This window comes from Strix uralensis, chromosome 3 (genome assembly GCF_047716275.1).
Source record: "Strix uralensis isolate ZFMK-TIS-50842 chromosome 3, bStrUra1, whole genome shotgun sequence".
NCBI classification, from domain to species: Eukaryota; Metazoa; Chordata; class Aves; order Strigiformes; family Strigidae; genus Strix; species Strix uralensis.
Window position 1 is genome coordinate 125,603,827 of NC_133974.1, and position 16,894 is coordinate 125,620,720.

Consider the following 16,894-nt stretch of genomic DNA (forward strand, 5'->3'; position numbering starts at 1 on the left):
TCCCATCAGAGCACCCGCTCGGGGACCCGACCCTCCGAGGGTCCACGCCGTGGGGCAGGGCACCCCAGCACAGAGGGGAGCGGGGTGATGGTTCGTTTTGGGGGGGCTGAGCCGCTCTCCACTTCTGGAGAAGGGAAGCTACCCAAGGTGCCCGGCTCGGCCTCTTCGCCGGGGTGTCCAAGCTCAGAAATAAAGGTGCTCCCTCAGCGATGGGGCGCGGGGCTGGTGGGGCCACTCTCCAAGCACCCATCACCTGCGGGCCCCAGGGGAGGGATCGCCGGGTCCCCGCCAGCCCTCAGGCCGGCCGGGCCCTGCCACGGCCTACCCTGGGCCCACCACCGCCGCCCCCCCCTCAGCGCGGCCGCGGCCGGAGCGCGGCCAGGCCCGCCGGGCCGGGGTCTCCCCGCTCAGGGCCAGGGTCTCCCCGCTCAGGGCCGGGCCCCGCGGCCCTTCCAGCCGGGCCCCGCCGCAGGGTACAGGCTGCGGAGGGGAGGAAGCGGCCGCAGCCCCCGCCCTGCCCAGCTCCCCCCGGGCCAGGGGCTGGGCTCCCCGCCGGGCGAGGCAGAGCCGGCCACCTCCCCTCCTCCTCCTCCTCCTCCTCCTCCTCTTCCTCCTCCTACTCCTCCTCCTCGCCTTCCTACTTCTGCACCGGCTCCGCTCCCGCTCCGGCTCCGCCACTGCCCCTCGGCCGCCGGGGCTGCCACACAGCCCCCCCTCTCCCTCCCTCCCTCCCGCTCCCCCGCCCCCGCCGGTCCCCCTCCGCCCCGTCCCCAGGGCCGCCGCCGCTTCCACAAGATGGCGGGGACCGTGGCCGAGCGGGACGCGCTGGTGAGTTGCCGCTTTGCCCTCTCCCCGGGGCTCCGGGACGGGGACCGGGATGGGGCTGGGGGCGGGCACGGCAGGGCCCCCCCTACGGCGGGCACCTGCGGAGCGGAGCGGAGCGGAGCGGGAGGGGGCCGGGAGGGGCTCCGCCTGCCCCTGCCTCAGCGCTCTCCTTTTTACCTGCAGAAAATAGAGGACGGGCATTTAAACAACTCCCTGGGATCCCCGGTGCAAGCAGATGTGTACTTCCCTCGCCTGGTAAATCACCTTTATTTGGGTTTTGGGGGAGGATTAGGTTTTTTTAAAACCCCTTTACCCGCCCCCCCCCCCCCCCCCCCCCCCGCCCCCATCGGCTGCACAACGGCGGCCGCTGCTGATGCCGAGTTGACCCTTGCCACCCTCCCCCCTGTCCTTTCCAGATCGTCCCCTTCTGTGGGCACATCAAAGGAGGAATGAGGCCGGGAAAGAAGATCTTAGTTATGGGCATAGTGGACCTCAACCCCGAGAGGTAACACCCGGGCAGGGCTGCCCGCCCCGGGGGCGCTGGGCCCGGGGAGGGGGCGAGGGGGGAGGCCACACACACGCACATATACACAGACACACACACACACACGTACACACGGATCCCTCCTTTCTGGAGAAGGATTATTTTTATCATTTTAAATATAGCGTGCTGGTTTCTCCTTTGACCCATAGAGGGGGCATTTCTTTAAGGGATCCTGTTTCCCAACATTTCACTTGAGAGTAAAGGAGCATACAGAGCATATATATATATATACACACATATATATACACATACATGCACAGCGCACATGCACACACATATATACATGCTATAACCATGTTCTTGTCCCTGACGGGCTTTCAGAGCATTCCCTGAACGAGCTGAGCTGTCACCCCCCCATGCTGCTATACCGTCAATGGCTTTAATAAGCTGACAAATGAGACCGGCGGCATTTGGGGCTTATTTGCTTGTTTCTGGCTGAATGAGAGCCGTTCTGTTTGTGTTACAGCTTTGGCATCAGTCTGACTTGTGGGGAGTCAGAAGATCCTCCTGCGGATGTAGCTATTGAACTGAAAGCTGTGTTTACAGACAGACAGTTTGTCAGAAACTCTTGTGTAGCCGGAGAATGGGGGGAAGAGCAATCATCTATTCCTTATTTTCCGTTTATACCGGACCAGCCTTTTCGGGTGAGTACCAGGATGACAGCGGCATGCACGGTGCATAGTATGATCAGAGTCACAGCAGCACCTGACTTGCCTCTCGTGAAATCACAGCGTAGCCAGCGCTTCTCTTGTTGAGACACCGGTTGCTGGATTGTTTCTATCGATCAGAAGTTGCGCGGAGATCCCGCTGCTGTGTGCAGCTGCAGGCGGTTCAGACGGGGCTGTGAACGCCTCACCAGGGTGCTATGACAAGTCGGAGGTTGTAATACTGTGTGATGAAGCGCACTTCCTGAGCTTAGTTTTATAGCTATAAATTAAAAAGTACTTCTATGTTATTAGTGCATTACAAGTTATTACTGGAGAATGTAAATACTCTGGGACTGCCATATGTTTTGATGGTTTTTTTAATGGACACAGTGTTTGCAATTTAGTGCAGCTAATAAGGATCTTGTTCATCCTTTGTCTCCAGGGACATTACGCTGAGGTTGACCGTAGCCCTTCGTGTTAGCAGATTAAACAGCTCAGCAATAGTGGTATTCTTTTCTGAACCCTGGGATTAAATCGCCTGTCAAATTTAAGTCTATAGTCACTTGAAAATGGTGTACGTGGAAACGCTGTAGTGCAGGGGATGGACTGGGTTGACCTAGAAGCAGATTCCCATCTGTAGTGTTTATGGTTATGTGAAGATGTCTTTGCAAATCAGGACTAACAAAGTATGCAGCTGCAGAGGGCCGCTTCTCTCAGCGGCTTCACAACGTTGAGGAAAAAAGCCTGCATGCCTTCTCCATGCGGCTGACCCAGAAAAACCCTCCTCCTCCTCCTCCCCGCCCCTCTTATGAAACCTCGCTGGCCCCTCTGCTAAATGCCAATGCTCTGACCAGCTGCCAAACTCTCTTAATCCTTCTTGCCCCCAAGATAATCTCCCCCAACCCCAAAAGCTCACCGTCTCCCCAAATGCTTGGGCTTTGAGAGGGTGTTTATGACTGAGTTTCTCGTGAATTGGTTGCGCTCTACTTGTTTCTGCAAACTCTCCCATCGGAACTGGCAACACCCTTTGGTGCGTGTGGGAAGTGCACTTGAAAAGGCTTGGAGGCTTGGTCCTGCTCTGGCTGAGAGGGTTATACTCCCTGCCGCAATGGGTGGTGGCTGGGCCCTCAGACAAGCCAGACAAATTACCCAGAGCATGTTTTGTGGGTGTCCCACTAATGACAATTGACGTTAGAGGACAGCAATATTGCACGTTTGGCCTGAGATACTGTAGAAAGGCAGTTGTTCTTTTTTTTTTTTTTCTCCTTTTTTCCCAAATGTACAAATGGAATTTAAGCTCCCAATTGACTTTGTACCTTTGATGGTCACCCTGTCGGTGAATAAATTCGACTGTTAAGTGTTCTTGCCAGTTACTTGTGATCCAGTCCAATTATCGTTCTGGCGTGGCCCAGGGTGATCTGAAAAAAATGGATCGTAAACAGCGTTGAGGCTAACCATATCTTTTACATAACAAGGCCTAAGGCTGGATGCACCTGCCGCAGTGACACAGGAGCTACGTGGCAGCACGGGTGCTTCCCTGCTACGTGGTGCGCTACCAGGTCCCCAGGAGCTTCAGCTCTCCTGAACCGTCGGCTGCCACTTCTCCCAGCGCAACGTGCCCCAAGTCAGTTGGGTTTTGGTTTAGTCAGTTTGTCGCTGGCCCCGTTCCCATTTTTATACGCTGTAATAGCAGCAGAGTCAAGTGCCTGGAAGCAGCACTTCACTCCAGACTACCAGCCTCTTGAAATGACCCAGGATTTACGTGTGGCTTCCCTGCAGATTTTTCTTCTTAGCCTGCCCAGACCTGGAGGTCTCTGAGGGCCTGTACGAGAAGCGCACGTTCTGTGCCCTCATATCCCCTGCTTCTTGCCGGGGCAGCTCCAGCAAAGCTTGACTACAGGGCACCCTCTCAAGCCACCCCTAACATCAGGAATCTCCCAACCTGTCCAGGCTTGTTCAGCTCCAGGCTTTGTTGCTTTTCCAGAGCATTTCTGCAGGGCTTGGAGGAGGAGGGATGAGCTGTGTCCCTCCCTGATCCTGTTTGTGCCTCGTGTGAACTGTCTAGCTGAATTCAAGCCATCCTGCACCACGTTTCCCTTACTGCAGCCCCAGTATGGAGTCTGGTCCAACAAGGAATCCTGGGCTGTCTGCAGCCACAATAGTGAAGGCTTTTTAGTTTTGCAGCAGCTCTGTGAGTATGTGTGGGAGGGGAGGGCAAACCTATCCCTCCTCTCATGTTCGATCCCTTCCAGTAAATTAACGGAAGCATGGAAAGCATTGCAGAGGGAACTTCCCCCTCATTCTGCAGCAAAAAAAAATTCTGTAGCAAGGAATGCAAGATTTGGGTTGGAGATAGAATTTCTTCCCCCTGTAATGAGCAGTTTGAGCCTGTTTCTGGCATTATTCCAAAAAAAAAACCCTGATGCCAGTGGGACTGGGTTCCAAAGTCCTTCCCACCACAACAGTGTGAGATTGCATTAGTGTCCCTGCAAAGTAAGAGCAGATCCATCATAGTGGAACTGGTGTCATGGGGGCAAACTGGCCTCAGCCCTGGCTGCTACGTGGCACAGAAGTAGTAAAACATGTAACCATACCAACACTACTTAAAGGCTAATGGAGTGCTCTTTGTATTCTGTGAATAACTTGCCAGTTACACTGTGAACAACATGATTCATCGTTTTATTTTTTACAGGTTGAGATACTTTGTGAGCATCCCCGTTTTAGAGTATTTGTGGACGGACATCAGCTCTTTGATTTTTACCACCGTATTGAAACACTGTCAGCAATTGACACGATAAAGATAAATGGAGATCTTCAGCTTACAAAACTTGGCTGAGCTTGTTAGGACTGTAGATTCCAAACCGGCTCAGGTGCCATCGTCCGTTTGGAGAAGTGACAGCCGGCTCTGGACACAGCTATGGTAGGAGGGCTGCCCCGTTCCTTTTCCGCATGCAGTTCTTCACTCCTGTGCTGATGAACCGGGCTGTTCTTTATCCTAATGAAGAACATTGTTGGTTAATAGACATTGAGCCATTTTTCTTGGATCAAAATAGCCCACCTGTGCTGGATAATCAAATTGGAATGGATTCAGAAAGACTTGCAGTCTTGTTTCAAATCTCACAGAAAGGCAATTTCTGAAACACAGCGCTAAAACCGGTTACTGAACAGCAGTGACAACAAAAAAAAAAAGTTTTTCTTTTGCAAATGTTTCTGCACTGAAGTGGAGTAGTGTAGCACAACATAGGGCCACGTGCTGACGTCCTTACCCAGGGCCTGAGCCTGGTTCCATGGAAATCAATGGCAAAACTCCCACTCACTTTAACGGGGTACAATCAAACTGTCTAGTCCTTAGTCAAGCACAATTCCCACTGATTTCTATGGGATTTTTTGCAATGCTTGGGGGCTGGCTCTTCTGCTGGGGTAAATCAGCATTACTTCCACGGCTTGCAACGGGATTTTGCTGATTGCTCCCAGCCGCTGATTTGGCCCAAGGACTGTGCAAAAACTGAATGAGGGTGTGAGGACACAGCCTGTATATTTTAGTCAGGGTATTTGCATAGAATGTAGATCGTTACGAGTTTTTGCACAATGTATTGTTAATACAATTTTTAAAGCTTATCTGTAGTTTATTTATTTATACTCCTTGTATGTATTATTAGTAAAAATGAACAATCTTACTGATGGTTAAGAACAGCAAAGTGTAAACATTTTGAATGTACAAAATGTCTTAGGTTCTTTGGGTAAACTTTACATATCATTCTCGAAAAATCATGTTTCCTATTGAACATTTAGTTACATTTTAATGGAGCCCTCTAGGCCCTGGGAAAACGTGGGCATGGTAGTTGGTGGGGGTGGGGAAACTCTTTGCGTATTCACTAGAAACTGTTTTTCAGGGCTTACTAACTTTGCTGCACAGGATAGGTTTGAGTTAAAGTCATTCCGTTTAAAAAACTTAAACAGCAAATTTGTAGGTTTAACTGCGCTTTTATAACCTGAGAAAAAGTTAAATTTGGCAGTCTCTTGGTTCCAAAGGAGAACCAGCCTCTTTCCAGGGGAGATGGGAGATTTTTTTGCACTTGAGAACATATTCGGCCTTTGATATGACAATTAAAACTTGTCTAGACAGCCAAGTTATTAATGCTTGAAAATCAGCTACTGCACATGAATAATAACTTTTCAAGTAGCTTTTTAAATAGTAGGTATAGCTGTATAAACACAGTCATTGCGCTACACTATAAATGAACACAGCCACTTTTCTTGACTTCTTTAGGACTAAATACACTTTTTTCCTTGGCTGCTCACAGTAGACTGTAGCAGGTCTTTCTGAGTAGTTATAATCATGATATAAACATATATTTAGGCAATTTGGAAAACATGTAATATAGGGACTTTCTAAGACACAGAATACAAAAACATTCTTTGTAGCACAGTATTAAAAAAAAAAAAAAGGAGAGAAAGAGAAGAGTCTCACAAACAGAACTATGTTAAACCTGCAATAAAGCTGTGGTTTAAAGCAACCAGAACTGGAATATCCAAAGTTAAGGGTAGAATGCCAGTTGCAAAGCCTCATTTTGCGCTAATTTGGCCTGCAGTTAAGAAGCCTTAGACTGCAAGCTGAAATTCCAGCTGTGGCTCTAGTCCAAAGCCTGTTGAGGTCAATCAGAGTCCTCCGAGCACAGAAGCCTGATTCTTATTTCATGCAAGTGCAAATCTCTTTGTAAAGCCAGGGGGGTGTTGCTGCTGCTCCTGCACACGAGTTAAGAATCAGGCTGCCACCCATAAAGTAAAAGTTAAATGGAATTTTTAGCCTTAACATTCCTTGACTTTTCCTCCTTTTTCCAAATTGAGAGAACCTGTTATTTTCCAGATGATCTTTTTATCTGGTGTGTGGCTTTTAAGTTGTACATCAGATTCTATTTGTACTCCAGATTGAATCTTGATATGAATGTCCCTGTCTTGCTCTGTTTTTACTCTTTTACATGATGACTGTGTCATTTTCCATTGTACAAAGAATGCTGACAGTGTTTCGGTACAAAATACATTCTTAAAAATGATGATGATGGTAATAAAAATCCAAGGGAAAGGTGCTTCTACATGAGGTGTTTGGATTTTTCTCCAGCTTGGAAATGCTCTATGGTTCCAAAGCAGAAGCAGGCAGGTAAATTCTGTTTGGAGAGATGTTTAAGCACCCTCCCTGCCGAGTGCTTTCTCCAACTAAAGCCAGGTTTGCTGATGCAGTGCCATTGCCTGAGGCTGTCCTGCTAGTCGGGTGGGCCAGAGTAGGAGGCTGGGGAGAGTAGCACCATGACCCTACAGCAGCACAAAACCAAAAGGGATATCTGACAGTACACCAGTAAAGATTTCCTCTCCCTGCCTTTATTTTAGTCCAGAAAAAGCAATTTGGCTGACTTGAATTTTCAGCCACTTGGGATTCCTGGTAGGTTAGTACAGCCCGGAGACTTTTGCTGTCCTGCACAGGCTGGGCACAGCACAGGGCCTGCAGCAGGGATGCCGAGATGAACCCGATGCACCACCGTGTTGGTGGCGTCTCTGTTGGGAACAGGGGCTCAGGGGTACTGCCTCACCTCTGTTCCCACCCGCTGCGTTGCGCACTCCCATTTGTTCCCGCTCCAGTAGTTTCCCCGTCTCGGGAAAATGCTTTTTTGAACCTGATTCTGGTTTTGCCTTTGCATAACTCCACCAACCACGGCGCCCACCGCCTGATTCTGCCCTGTTGTGGTTTCTGAGCCAGGCTTCAAGGCAAGGAGAGCTGTGAACCCACTTCCGATAGGTTGTGGTTTGGCTGAGAGCTCAGGAAAGGGCAGAAAGGCACAGTTCAGGCTTCCACGTCTCTTTGTCTGTCTAACACTAGGTTGGAAGCCTTTTACTTTTCTTTTGCTCATGGGCAGTACCAGGCTATGGCAGGCAAAAGAAGGATGATGTCTATGTGACGAAGGGCTGTTCCACGCGTGCTTGGCTTATGTTGGCTGATCGTGTTCAGAAGCAACTGCTGAACGCTTCCATGCGCAGTGCAAGTCAGAAAACTGAGGCCTTAAATGTTTCTGTCCAGCTGGACTTTTAGCCAAATCCAAATGTTTAAGATGGGAGACCATGCTGCATAAATTATATATGAATCTTTTGGTCTCCACAATTTAGGGATTATTTGCATCTTCATTTTGGATATAAGTCCTACTAGACCCGAAATAAGACTGTTTCTAAATTGGGCCAGGTTTTCAAAATGTTTTTCAGTAGGGACAAGTAGTCAAGGAGCTTCTTGGAAGCTGCAGTTCATCAGGACTAAGTGAGTGTGTGAACCAACTTTTGAAATCTTAGGCTAGAATTTATTAGCTGAATATTTCTATGGTTTCCTCTGAAGGAGGAAATTAATTCTGAAATGAAAGAAGCCTTGAATGGGTAAAACCCATGTGGAGTGGAATCACTCAAGTTAGCATAGCTTTATTTTTCCAAAGAGGAAGAAGAAAAAACAACCAAAAAACCACAACCAAATTATTTAGTTATATTTGGAATAGGCTGTGATAAAGCTGATTTTTTTAAAAAATGAGGTTATTGCCTACTCAGAAAGAGCCTTGAAATACTTCAGTATCATGTGAGGTAGTCTGTGTCTAAACATATTTCACATAAACGGTTTTTCACAGCCAAGTTGTTAAAAATGTTACAAAATACCTCCTTTTTGTGTCACAATTAGAAATGTTTGCCCCACCTTGAAAGAACATTTTGTACTAAATATTCATGTTGTCTATGTGAACTTGCACTAACATATATTATATTCTCCCTCCCCTACTTGACTAACTTGAGAAGAAATAGGCGTAATATTGCTAAACCGGTTGAATGTGACATCTGCTTGAGGCATAGCATCTTTCTCAAGGGCTGTTTTGAGTAAACAGCCTGAAAACCAAAGGCAGAGCCTGATTCACCATTCTGCTGTGCCAGCTTTCCACCCCTGTCACTCTCCTGCTGTGAGGCTGAGACTGAAGTCCTGAGATTTTAATGGAAGGGAGCAGCACTGAGATTTTTATCTTCCAGGATTTAAAACTATTCACTGTGGAGGAAACAAGAACAGAGTAGCCACAGCGCTCTCAAGCTTAGTAGTAGGGTTTGGGTAGCATGATGTGCTGTAGTTCTAACAGAGCATGAGGTCAGAAGGAGGTAGTGGACATTTCAGAGCCAGCCAAGAGCACGGGCTGTGGAGCTGCATGACCGTTTCCCAGGGATGAACATTTGCCACATTGTTAGCGGCCACCTTCCGCAACCCCATACCAGAACACACACCAAAAAAACAGCATTACTTACAAGTTTGGAAGGTGTGAATGGGTTCATGTTCCTACTCGCCTTCTTTAAAAGAGGCTCCCAAATAAATAATAGGAAAACTTCGGAGTAGCCATGCCACTAAGGTGTTTTTTTCCTCACAGACATCAGATACAGCAGATGTGGGGCTCATCTTGCCTCCCACCCACAAGAAGGGCTCCCCACAGAAATCTACAGCACTGCTTTCTGCACTGAGGCGGGTTACAGTGACCTTTCCATGCAGGAGACTGCAGAACCACAACTCTGCTGAGCCAGTTAGTTAGTGGCAGCTCTAACCAACCTCCCAGCACCCCTGGAATTGATATGACAGTTTGAAGAACAAGAGTCAGGCTGAGGACAGCCCTAAATGCTGGGATAAGCACAGAAGTTAGGAAGAAAAGCTACACAAGTCTAGGAACAGTTAGTGACCATGAGTATTGTTCTGATTTTCTCACGTGGATCCGAAAGCATAAAGGTAAAAGTCACTTTGCAATGAATGGTGTGTGGGCTTAGAACCAAAGCCAACCCAAATGGGGAGAAAAAAATGAGCGCAGACGCTTTATCTGGCTTTGATACACCCTCCCAGCTCCTCCCAGCAATCACTGCTGTTATGAACATACACAATTACTACAACAAGGAGATTCAGCAGCATGTGCAAGATCAAAATAATAAACTTGTATTTTGCCACAGGTCCTCCCTAGCTTCTGTTGCTAGGCCTCTCCATCTGCCTGTCAACAAATAACTATTTCCTGCTGCTTTTAAAATCCGTGGCAAAAATCCCTTTGACTTTCATGGAAACAGGTCCATAAGAAAAGGGGTATTTCTAGCTCTCCCTCTCCAGTTATTTTCAGCTGGGGCATACTCTAAAACTGAGTTTATTTTTAAGTATGAATAGAGGACTATTTCTGTCTGCATTATCCATTTGATAGAGTCGACAGAAAGCACAGCCCCTCTGCTGCAGTAACTGGTTTCGCAGTTAGCTGATTAAATGTCTTATATTCATTACCTTCTGATTTTAAAAAGCGAGGGTGTGCACAAAACGACTGGGCAATAATAGTAATATGTATCATTCACCACAGATCTATTTTTATGTGTTATGCCAATTTCATCATGAACTTTTAATAACAATAAAACGTGAAATCTTCACTGGGTTGTTCTGGTTTTTATCTGAATTATTAATGCTCATTACACACCCTCTTGACTTCTTTAACTTCTGGCTTCTTTTATCTTCTGACTGATTTTGTAGCTAACTCCTTCCCTCGTAAAACTGTAGTGTGAAACTTTAGAATGAGATGTGCAGCTTTGGTAGCAGCTTATGAAAAACCCCTTTACAGTTTAAATGCACTATACAGAACAATCCAATAACTTCATTAGAGGAAAGAATAGCTTGCTTACTCATGCAAGACTCCCGCTGACATCACTGGGCAGTGTAAGCCTCAGGAGTTAACAGGCACGACTCAGACCTTGCGGCCAGGCCACGAGACACAGACGGCTGATCACTTTTTTATAGGATAAAACAGCCCGTCAGCAGCACAACTCACACACGCGCTTCAGTTCACTCTGGTGGGACTGGATTCATGGGTGGGGGTTACACGGTGAGTAAAACCACCAGATCAGCTCCAGAGACGTGTTATTATGAGATCCAGTGTTTCACTCGTTGGGATGATCCTAACTAAAGTTCCTGTTGACCTGAGTAAATGCAAGAGGAAACTTTAAGGTCTTGGCTTCTTTCAATTAAAGCTATTGGAAAAATTCTGCATGACCCAAACGGGAAAGGATTACACCCTACATCCAGTTGTGGCTGTAAAAAATAAGTGAGGTTTCTGAGGGAAACCTCAAAATCCACACAGCACTGAAGCAGCAGATGAACAGGATTTGAATACAACTAGTTCTGTGTTTTTTCTCCTGATAAAATAACTGTGAATCAGATGCTCCCCACACTGTTCATCCTAGCTCTAACCCACGAGCATGGATCTGTGGCCATCCCTGCTCAAAGCCAGCCTGAAACTGTCCCTGTTTACTATACACGACCCTAAAAGTTAAGACATCTAGAGGTTCCAAGTTAAAACACAGCACTAGGTAACCCAGATGCAAACCAGAAATGGTATAAAGGCAGCACCTAGTCCCCACCAGACAGCAGAACAGCAGCAGCCACCTACGTGCTTGGGGGGATTTTCAAAAGGGGGAATATATACATCAAATTTCACCACTTGCATTGACTAACTCCTATAGAGGCCCTTGAAAAGCTCTCATCTGACCTGTAATACTGAGTGAACTACAGGCACGAGTTTTGGGGGGAACAAAGGGAAGGGGTCGCCCACTCCATTGAGAGCACCTGATGTGGCAAGCGCCGTGTGTACTTCTCCCCTGTTCAGATCAGTAGTATGGATGCCCCACAGCTGGGCCTTATTTTGTTCTGAGCTTGAAGTCACGCCAATTCACGATGAGGGATTTACTCACAGGAATACCACGAACATGACTCTTTGCTAGCACTGCACTGGATCTTATTTTTAAATTATGACTTTCACCACTCTTCTAAGAATAGAGGCTGGCTCTGTAACATCACGTCGGCTCCAGCATTCTCCAAAAGTTAGACATTTCTCATCCTGTTCAGGTTTTCAGGCTTTAGTTTCCACACTGGTGCCTTGCTAGACCAGGGCTGTGATGCCAGGAAGGGTGCCATTCTGTTAAAGACCCTGAGAAGGAGGTGTCTTTCAGCAGCTCTCTTCCCAGACCTCCAAGTCTCCCCCAGCAGTCAGAAGCAACAGCGAAACAGAGCTCACTGACTCCTGGTTTCCAGAACAGGGCTTCCTTGCGACTCTGAAAGGTAGGAACAGAAGCCTGGTTAGTTAGGAAAACCTCACTGAAGCTGAACAGCAAATCTCAGCAGCAAAGAGGAGGATTTCAGTACTAGGCAATCCGATACTAACAGCAAAGAGCCATGCTCCCTTGGTGCCCAGAGGCCGTGGGCAGGTGTTGCTTCGATCAAGCAGAGAGGCAGAACTCTGTTCCGTGGAACAGCCCAGTGCTGATGGAGATGCTGGAGGTTTCTGAGAGTGCTCAGTGGCTCTGTCTTCACCCAGCTCCAAAAACCCTTGTGATGGGAGAAAAGCCAGTGCTGACAGAATTGTAATGTATGACAAGCTACAGTAGCAGCTCCAGCACTGCGTGCTCCAAGAAGCAAAGAGGATTCTTTCCTGGCTGCTCTCTAAGAAATTTTCTGTTCAATGGGAAAGATCATCACTGTCTCTAGAAGAGATCCAGACCAGAACTAAGGACAGAATAGGGCTCTAGGTGGAAGAAACATTAATGGGAAAGCAACAGATTCACTACAATCTCCAGGGGAAACAAAATATTTTAAAAGTACAAAGGCCACAACTAGGATAGTGGGGTTCCTTTCACACCTCATTTTTGGAAGAAAGATATAATGAGCAACAGAGGCTGCAAAACAGACTCTGAGGGGCAAAGCTGGGAGCAGCTCTGGATCATTGCGTGGGTGCAGAGCCAGCTTCCACATCCATTCCCCTCCGTTTCCACTGCCTTTTCTCAGGGGTGGTCAGTCCCCTCCATGAAAGAGAACCATTGCTGGAAACCCCACAGCCAGAGGAATTCTGTGGTTTCAGACCTTAATATGTCCTCTACAGAGACTGACCAAGGTGTACTTTATTTAGTGCCACTCACCAAAGAACTTCGAAGCGTTGACAAACTTTATGATTCATGTTAATTCATGAATGCTCTTTGCCATTTCTAGTATTACTGCTGTTATTCTACGGGCAGGGAGAGGGAAGAACAGAGATGTAACAACAGTTTCTCAGCAATCAGTGCTGTAATTTGGAATATAATGATTTGCACACACTTAATGTCTCATCACTGTGACTCTTGGCTACAATACAACACAGTTCAAGCTCCCGAGCCCCATCCTTGGCTCACCAGGCAGACATGTTGTTTTAGGCCAGAAGACACGACAGTAAGGTTGAGTAATGCTATATACTGAGTAGCTCCTCTGGGTTCAGAGGGGCTATGTGTAATGCAGAATCCTTCCAAAATATGATTTTTTTTTAAATAGTAAAAATTGAATGGCATTCTGTCAATTTTTGCAGCCTCCACTGACTCACAGTGCTTTCAATCGCAATTTAAATAATGCAGAAGAGAAGCTGGAACATGGAAGATCGGGTTTCTTAGCAGGGAGCTGTTTGCTGCACCTTGAATTCGAAAGATGATGTGCACACGTGTTTCCCTGGACAAAATACAGCAATCACAACCTGAGTGATGCAAACAGGCAGATCTCTCTTGGTTTCGGTGGAAGTACATTGATTGATAGCAACTGAGGACCTGCTGGAGTACGAACTGGTTTAAGGTTCCCACAATAAACCTAACCCGTTTGAGCTACTCAAAGGATGCTCTCAGGCAAAATAACAGGATTCTATTTAGCAAAGGGAAGCGCATGATTGTTTTAACACATTGTACAGCTGAAGCTGTGATAATGCAGGCTAGAAGATGATGCTTTTAAGTGAAAGGGTAATCAGTTGTAATTATAATTGTTGTCTTTATGTATTACCAGCTGTATTGATTACCTTCATCCTGTGTGGCACTGGCAACTAGGGAACATGATACATTATCTCGTGCTAGCGCTGGAGAGCAGAAGAGATTGGTGTATTTTTAGAAACAAGATTCCCACAGTGTAATTGAAGCAATTGGATGATCGTACACATGCATATTAAAATGCCAACAGATGAATTCCTGGACAGTGCCAGCAAACATTTCACTGTTTGGGTAGGAGGAAAGGGCAGGAATGAACAGCTCAGAAGTTCAACAACTGACAAGCACAGCATTTTCACCTCTAAGAGTGTCCTCTGAGAGCTGTGTGGCTCACATTGGCCGGTGTGAAAGGGAAGCTGGTAAAAAGCAGAATCTTACTTTCCAGGATGAAGAGATGATGCATTTGCAGATCAGACTGTCCATATCTCTCTTGCTTTACCTGGTGCCATTACACATGAAATTACATCTCTGTACCAGTAAAGAGAACTGATGGCCATCTACAGATATCCTTCAAGGACTCAGTCCTGGGTCTCAGCTGCCAGCAGGTAGTGTTTGAGGTGCCTGTGTTGCCCAACAGAGCATGGTGCAGAGGTCTGTGGCTCACTAAATCTCATCAAGACTGCAGAAGTGCAAGGCTTATTACTGGGCACGAAACTGTACGGATGTGGACACACAGTTGGTAGGGCCAAGTTTCTTGTAAGCAAAGTCAGTTGGGAGGCAACCAGGCGCTGCCTGTGCAGAGCAGATGTGCAGCTGCATCTGTTGGGAACTTGTACATCTTGTAAAGCATTTATATGTCTCGTAAAGCAGAAGAAGCTGTTTCAGACTCTCTGGAAATAATATCAGCCAGGTTAACAGTCCCATCATTGGGCTGGTTTAGACAGGAGTTGTACAGGACTTATCGAGGTCTGAACCTTTCCACTAAGAGTCAAGCCAAGTGTCTCTAAGTAGAGCACATTATGGGTTCAGTTGTAGAAGAGATAACTAATGTACACTTGAAGTACTCAGCAGTCATTCAGGTAGGTGTCAGAATGCCAGATATCTTCCAGTAGACTCTTCAATATAAATAAACTGATGATCACAGACCACCACAGGAGCATGGTGACTATTACACTTGATAAAACCGCAGTTCAAATAGTCCACAGTCTTTGGCTGTGCTTACTGGAATGTGTTCTAGAGGACAGTACAAGGGATGCTGTGGCACACAACTATACCATAGCCAGCCCCAGACAGATTTTTCTTTCAATTCTGTTTAAGTAGAATTGGTCTGAAACCTACTCAGTAGTCTTGAATTTTAGGTATTTATCACTGATATTGCAGGGACTGCAATTGGTGTTGGAGGCTATTAAATGCCTGACCTTTTTCAGGATCCTGTTATGTTTATGCATGCTGATACTGTCCATGAATGGCAATATACTCCATGCAAAGAAAATTCCTGTCTGCCTTCAATGTACCACTCTTCTGTCTCATTATATGCCCCTTTATCCTTTAATAGGTGGATGAATAAAGAGACAACCCTAAACTACCTTCTCAGTATCATTTAGCTTTCTATACATTTTCAGCACATTTATTATCACCTTTTTCAAGGTACATAGACCTTTTCAACCTAATGACCAAATAACAGACTGGACAGATTTCTAAAACATTTCTTCAGTCCACACTATAAGAATTAGCAGCCACCACAGTCAAAGTAAATTGCAGGTGGTGGTATATTGCCTAACATCCTGATGTAAATGTAAGATGAAGGCTTACTCCGGGGGTGTAGTGCAACATGAAATCCAAGTGTACAGACTTTGCATATCAAGTTTTATCTTCATTTTAGAAAAGCCTCTAATTATGCTGAAATGTGTGCTTTCGAGCTTTCCCTCATCTGGCCCTCAGGAACCCCCCCAGTTAACTGCAGCCGATGACTCCCTCCACGTCATTCTCTCCCCACAAGGGATTTTAGACACTGAATCTACATAGCAACAGCACCAGACCAAATGGACCTCCATCTCCTCAGCCTGCTCCCACCTGCCTCTGGCCAGTCTTCAAATCATTTTTGTGGCTTCCTTTGTGTTCAAGCTGTCTTTTTCTACCTGCAGTGCTAGAGGGGAGTAGCCAGATCCGGCCTCTCAGAGCACACCACTCCACAGAGAACATCTTGTTCTGGAGAGGGCACGGCAGAAACATTCTTCAGAGCATTCAGGGTGATGCGAGCCAGGTTTCAAGTGGGAAGCCACAATTTTCACTGCCAGACACTGCCACCCATCTCAGGCACGTAGCAGCTCCACTTGCCCTTTTCTAAGCTGCTTGGTTTAGACCTCAAACAGATCCAAAGGGAAATTCTGGATACCTTCACAGGTGAACTTCCATATACGGCCATGAAGCCACAGGCTGTGATGGTTGGCATGTAGATATATATCAGCATGCCAAAACTTCCACAGCAACAAGTAACTAGTATACACAAACACAATTACACACGCATTTATTGGGAGAGGGTGGTAGAGTGACTCCAACATGCGTCAACAGCTTCCCAGGGTGAGGATTTAAAAGAGCTATTTGGTGCAATAAAGACTGATGCTTAATACACAATCTTTCACAAAGACAGCTTTTTTTGCTTAGGTGAGCTGAGTGGCTACTTTAATGGGAAAACTGGAAGCCTTTTATTGGGTGAGTAGTAGCTGAAACTGCAGGGGTATTCATGCCACCTTCTGCAGCATCTCATTTCAGCTGTGGTAATTCAGCCTGGTCTCTGTGGATTCCCTATACAGGCAGTGGAAAGAGACACTTCTCCAGAGGATGATTTAGCAGAGACAATTTTGATACCCCGAATGGTCTTCCAGAGGCCTTAGCTCCAATGTTTATAAAGGGACATTGAGGACACTCGCCTTCTACCAAACACGCAAATGTGGATGCCTGAACTCACTTTCACACACATACACACCCTGTGTTTGAAGCTTAAAAAAAAAAAAAAAAAAAAAAGAGAGCTGGAAACAACAGGCCAAAGATAGGTGACTCCAGATGTTCCTTTAAGCACCTGCTAATAGGAAGG

The 16,894-nt window shown here is 46.7% G+C and overlaps 1 protein-coding gene and 1 long non-coding RNA gene across 4 annotated transcripts in view; one reads left to right on the forward strand and one right to left on the reverse strand.

The window, feature by feature from the left end:
- LGALSL (galectin like) lies at positions 1-10,467 on the forward strand. The gene is made up of 5 exons (XM_074864329.1): positions 1-828; positions 1,009-1,080; positions 1,242-1,330; positions 1,836-2,013; positions 4,709-10,467. Exons 1-5 carry the CDS (start codon positions 88-90, stop codon positions 4,850-4,852), a joined length of 1,224 nt encoding a protein of 407 aa, XP_074720430.1. The 5' UTR covers positions 1-87; the 3' UTR covers positions 4,853-10,467.
- LOC141941488 (uncharacterized) overlaps positions 4,897-16,894 on the reverse strand; it is a 25,823-nt gene continuing 13,825 nt past the window's right edge. Inside the window, exon 5 of one of the 3 annotated variants that reach the window (XR_012628352.1) lies at positions 4,897-5,011. This is a non-coding gene — a long non-coding RNA (uncharacterized LOC141941488). Of the gene's footprint in view, positions 5,012-11,787; positions 12,142-16,894 lie in introns of those variants that run through there. The other 2 variants (XR_012628351.1, XR_012628350.1) reach the window with 2 other exon arrangements.

Coding starts and splice junctions, on each gene's coding strand:
- LGALSL (XM_074864329.1), top strand. CDS start 88: ATGGTTCGTTTTGGGGGGGCTGAGCCGCTCTCCACTTCTGGAGAAGGG. Junction 1,081..1,241: donor ATGTGTACTTCCCTCGCCTG/GTAAATCACCTT, acceptor TGTCCTTTCCAG/ATCGTCCCCTTCTGTGGGCA. Junction 1,331..1,835: donor GTGGACCTCAACCCCGAGAG/GTAACACCCGGG, acceptor TTTGTGTTACAG/CTTTGGCATCAGTCTGACTT.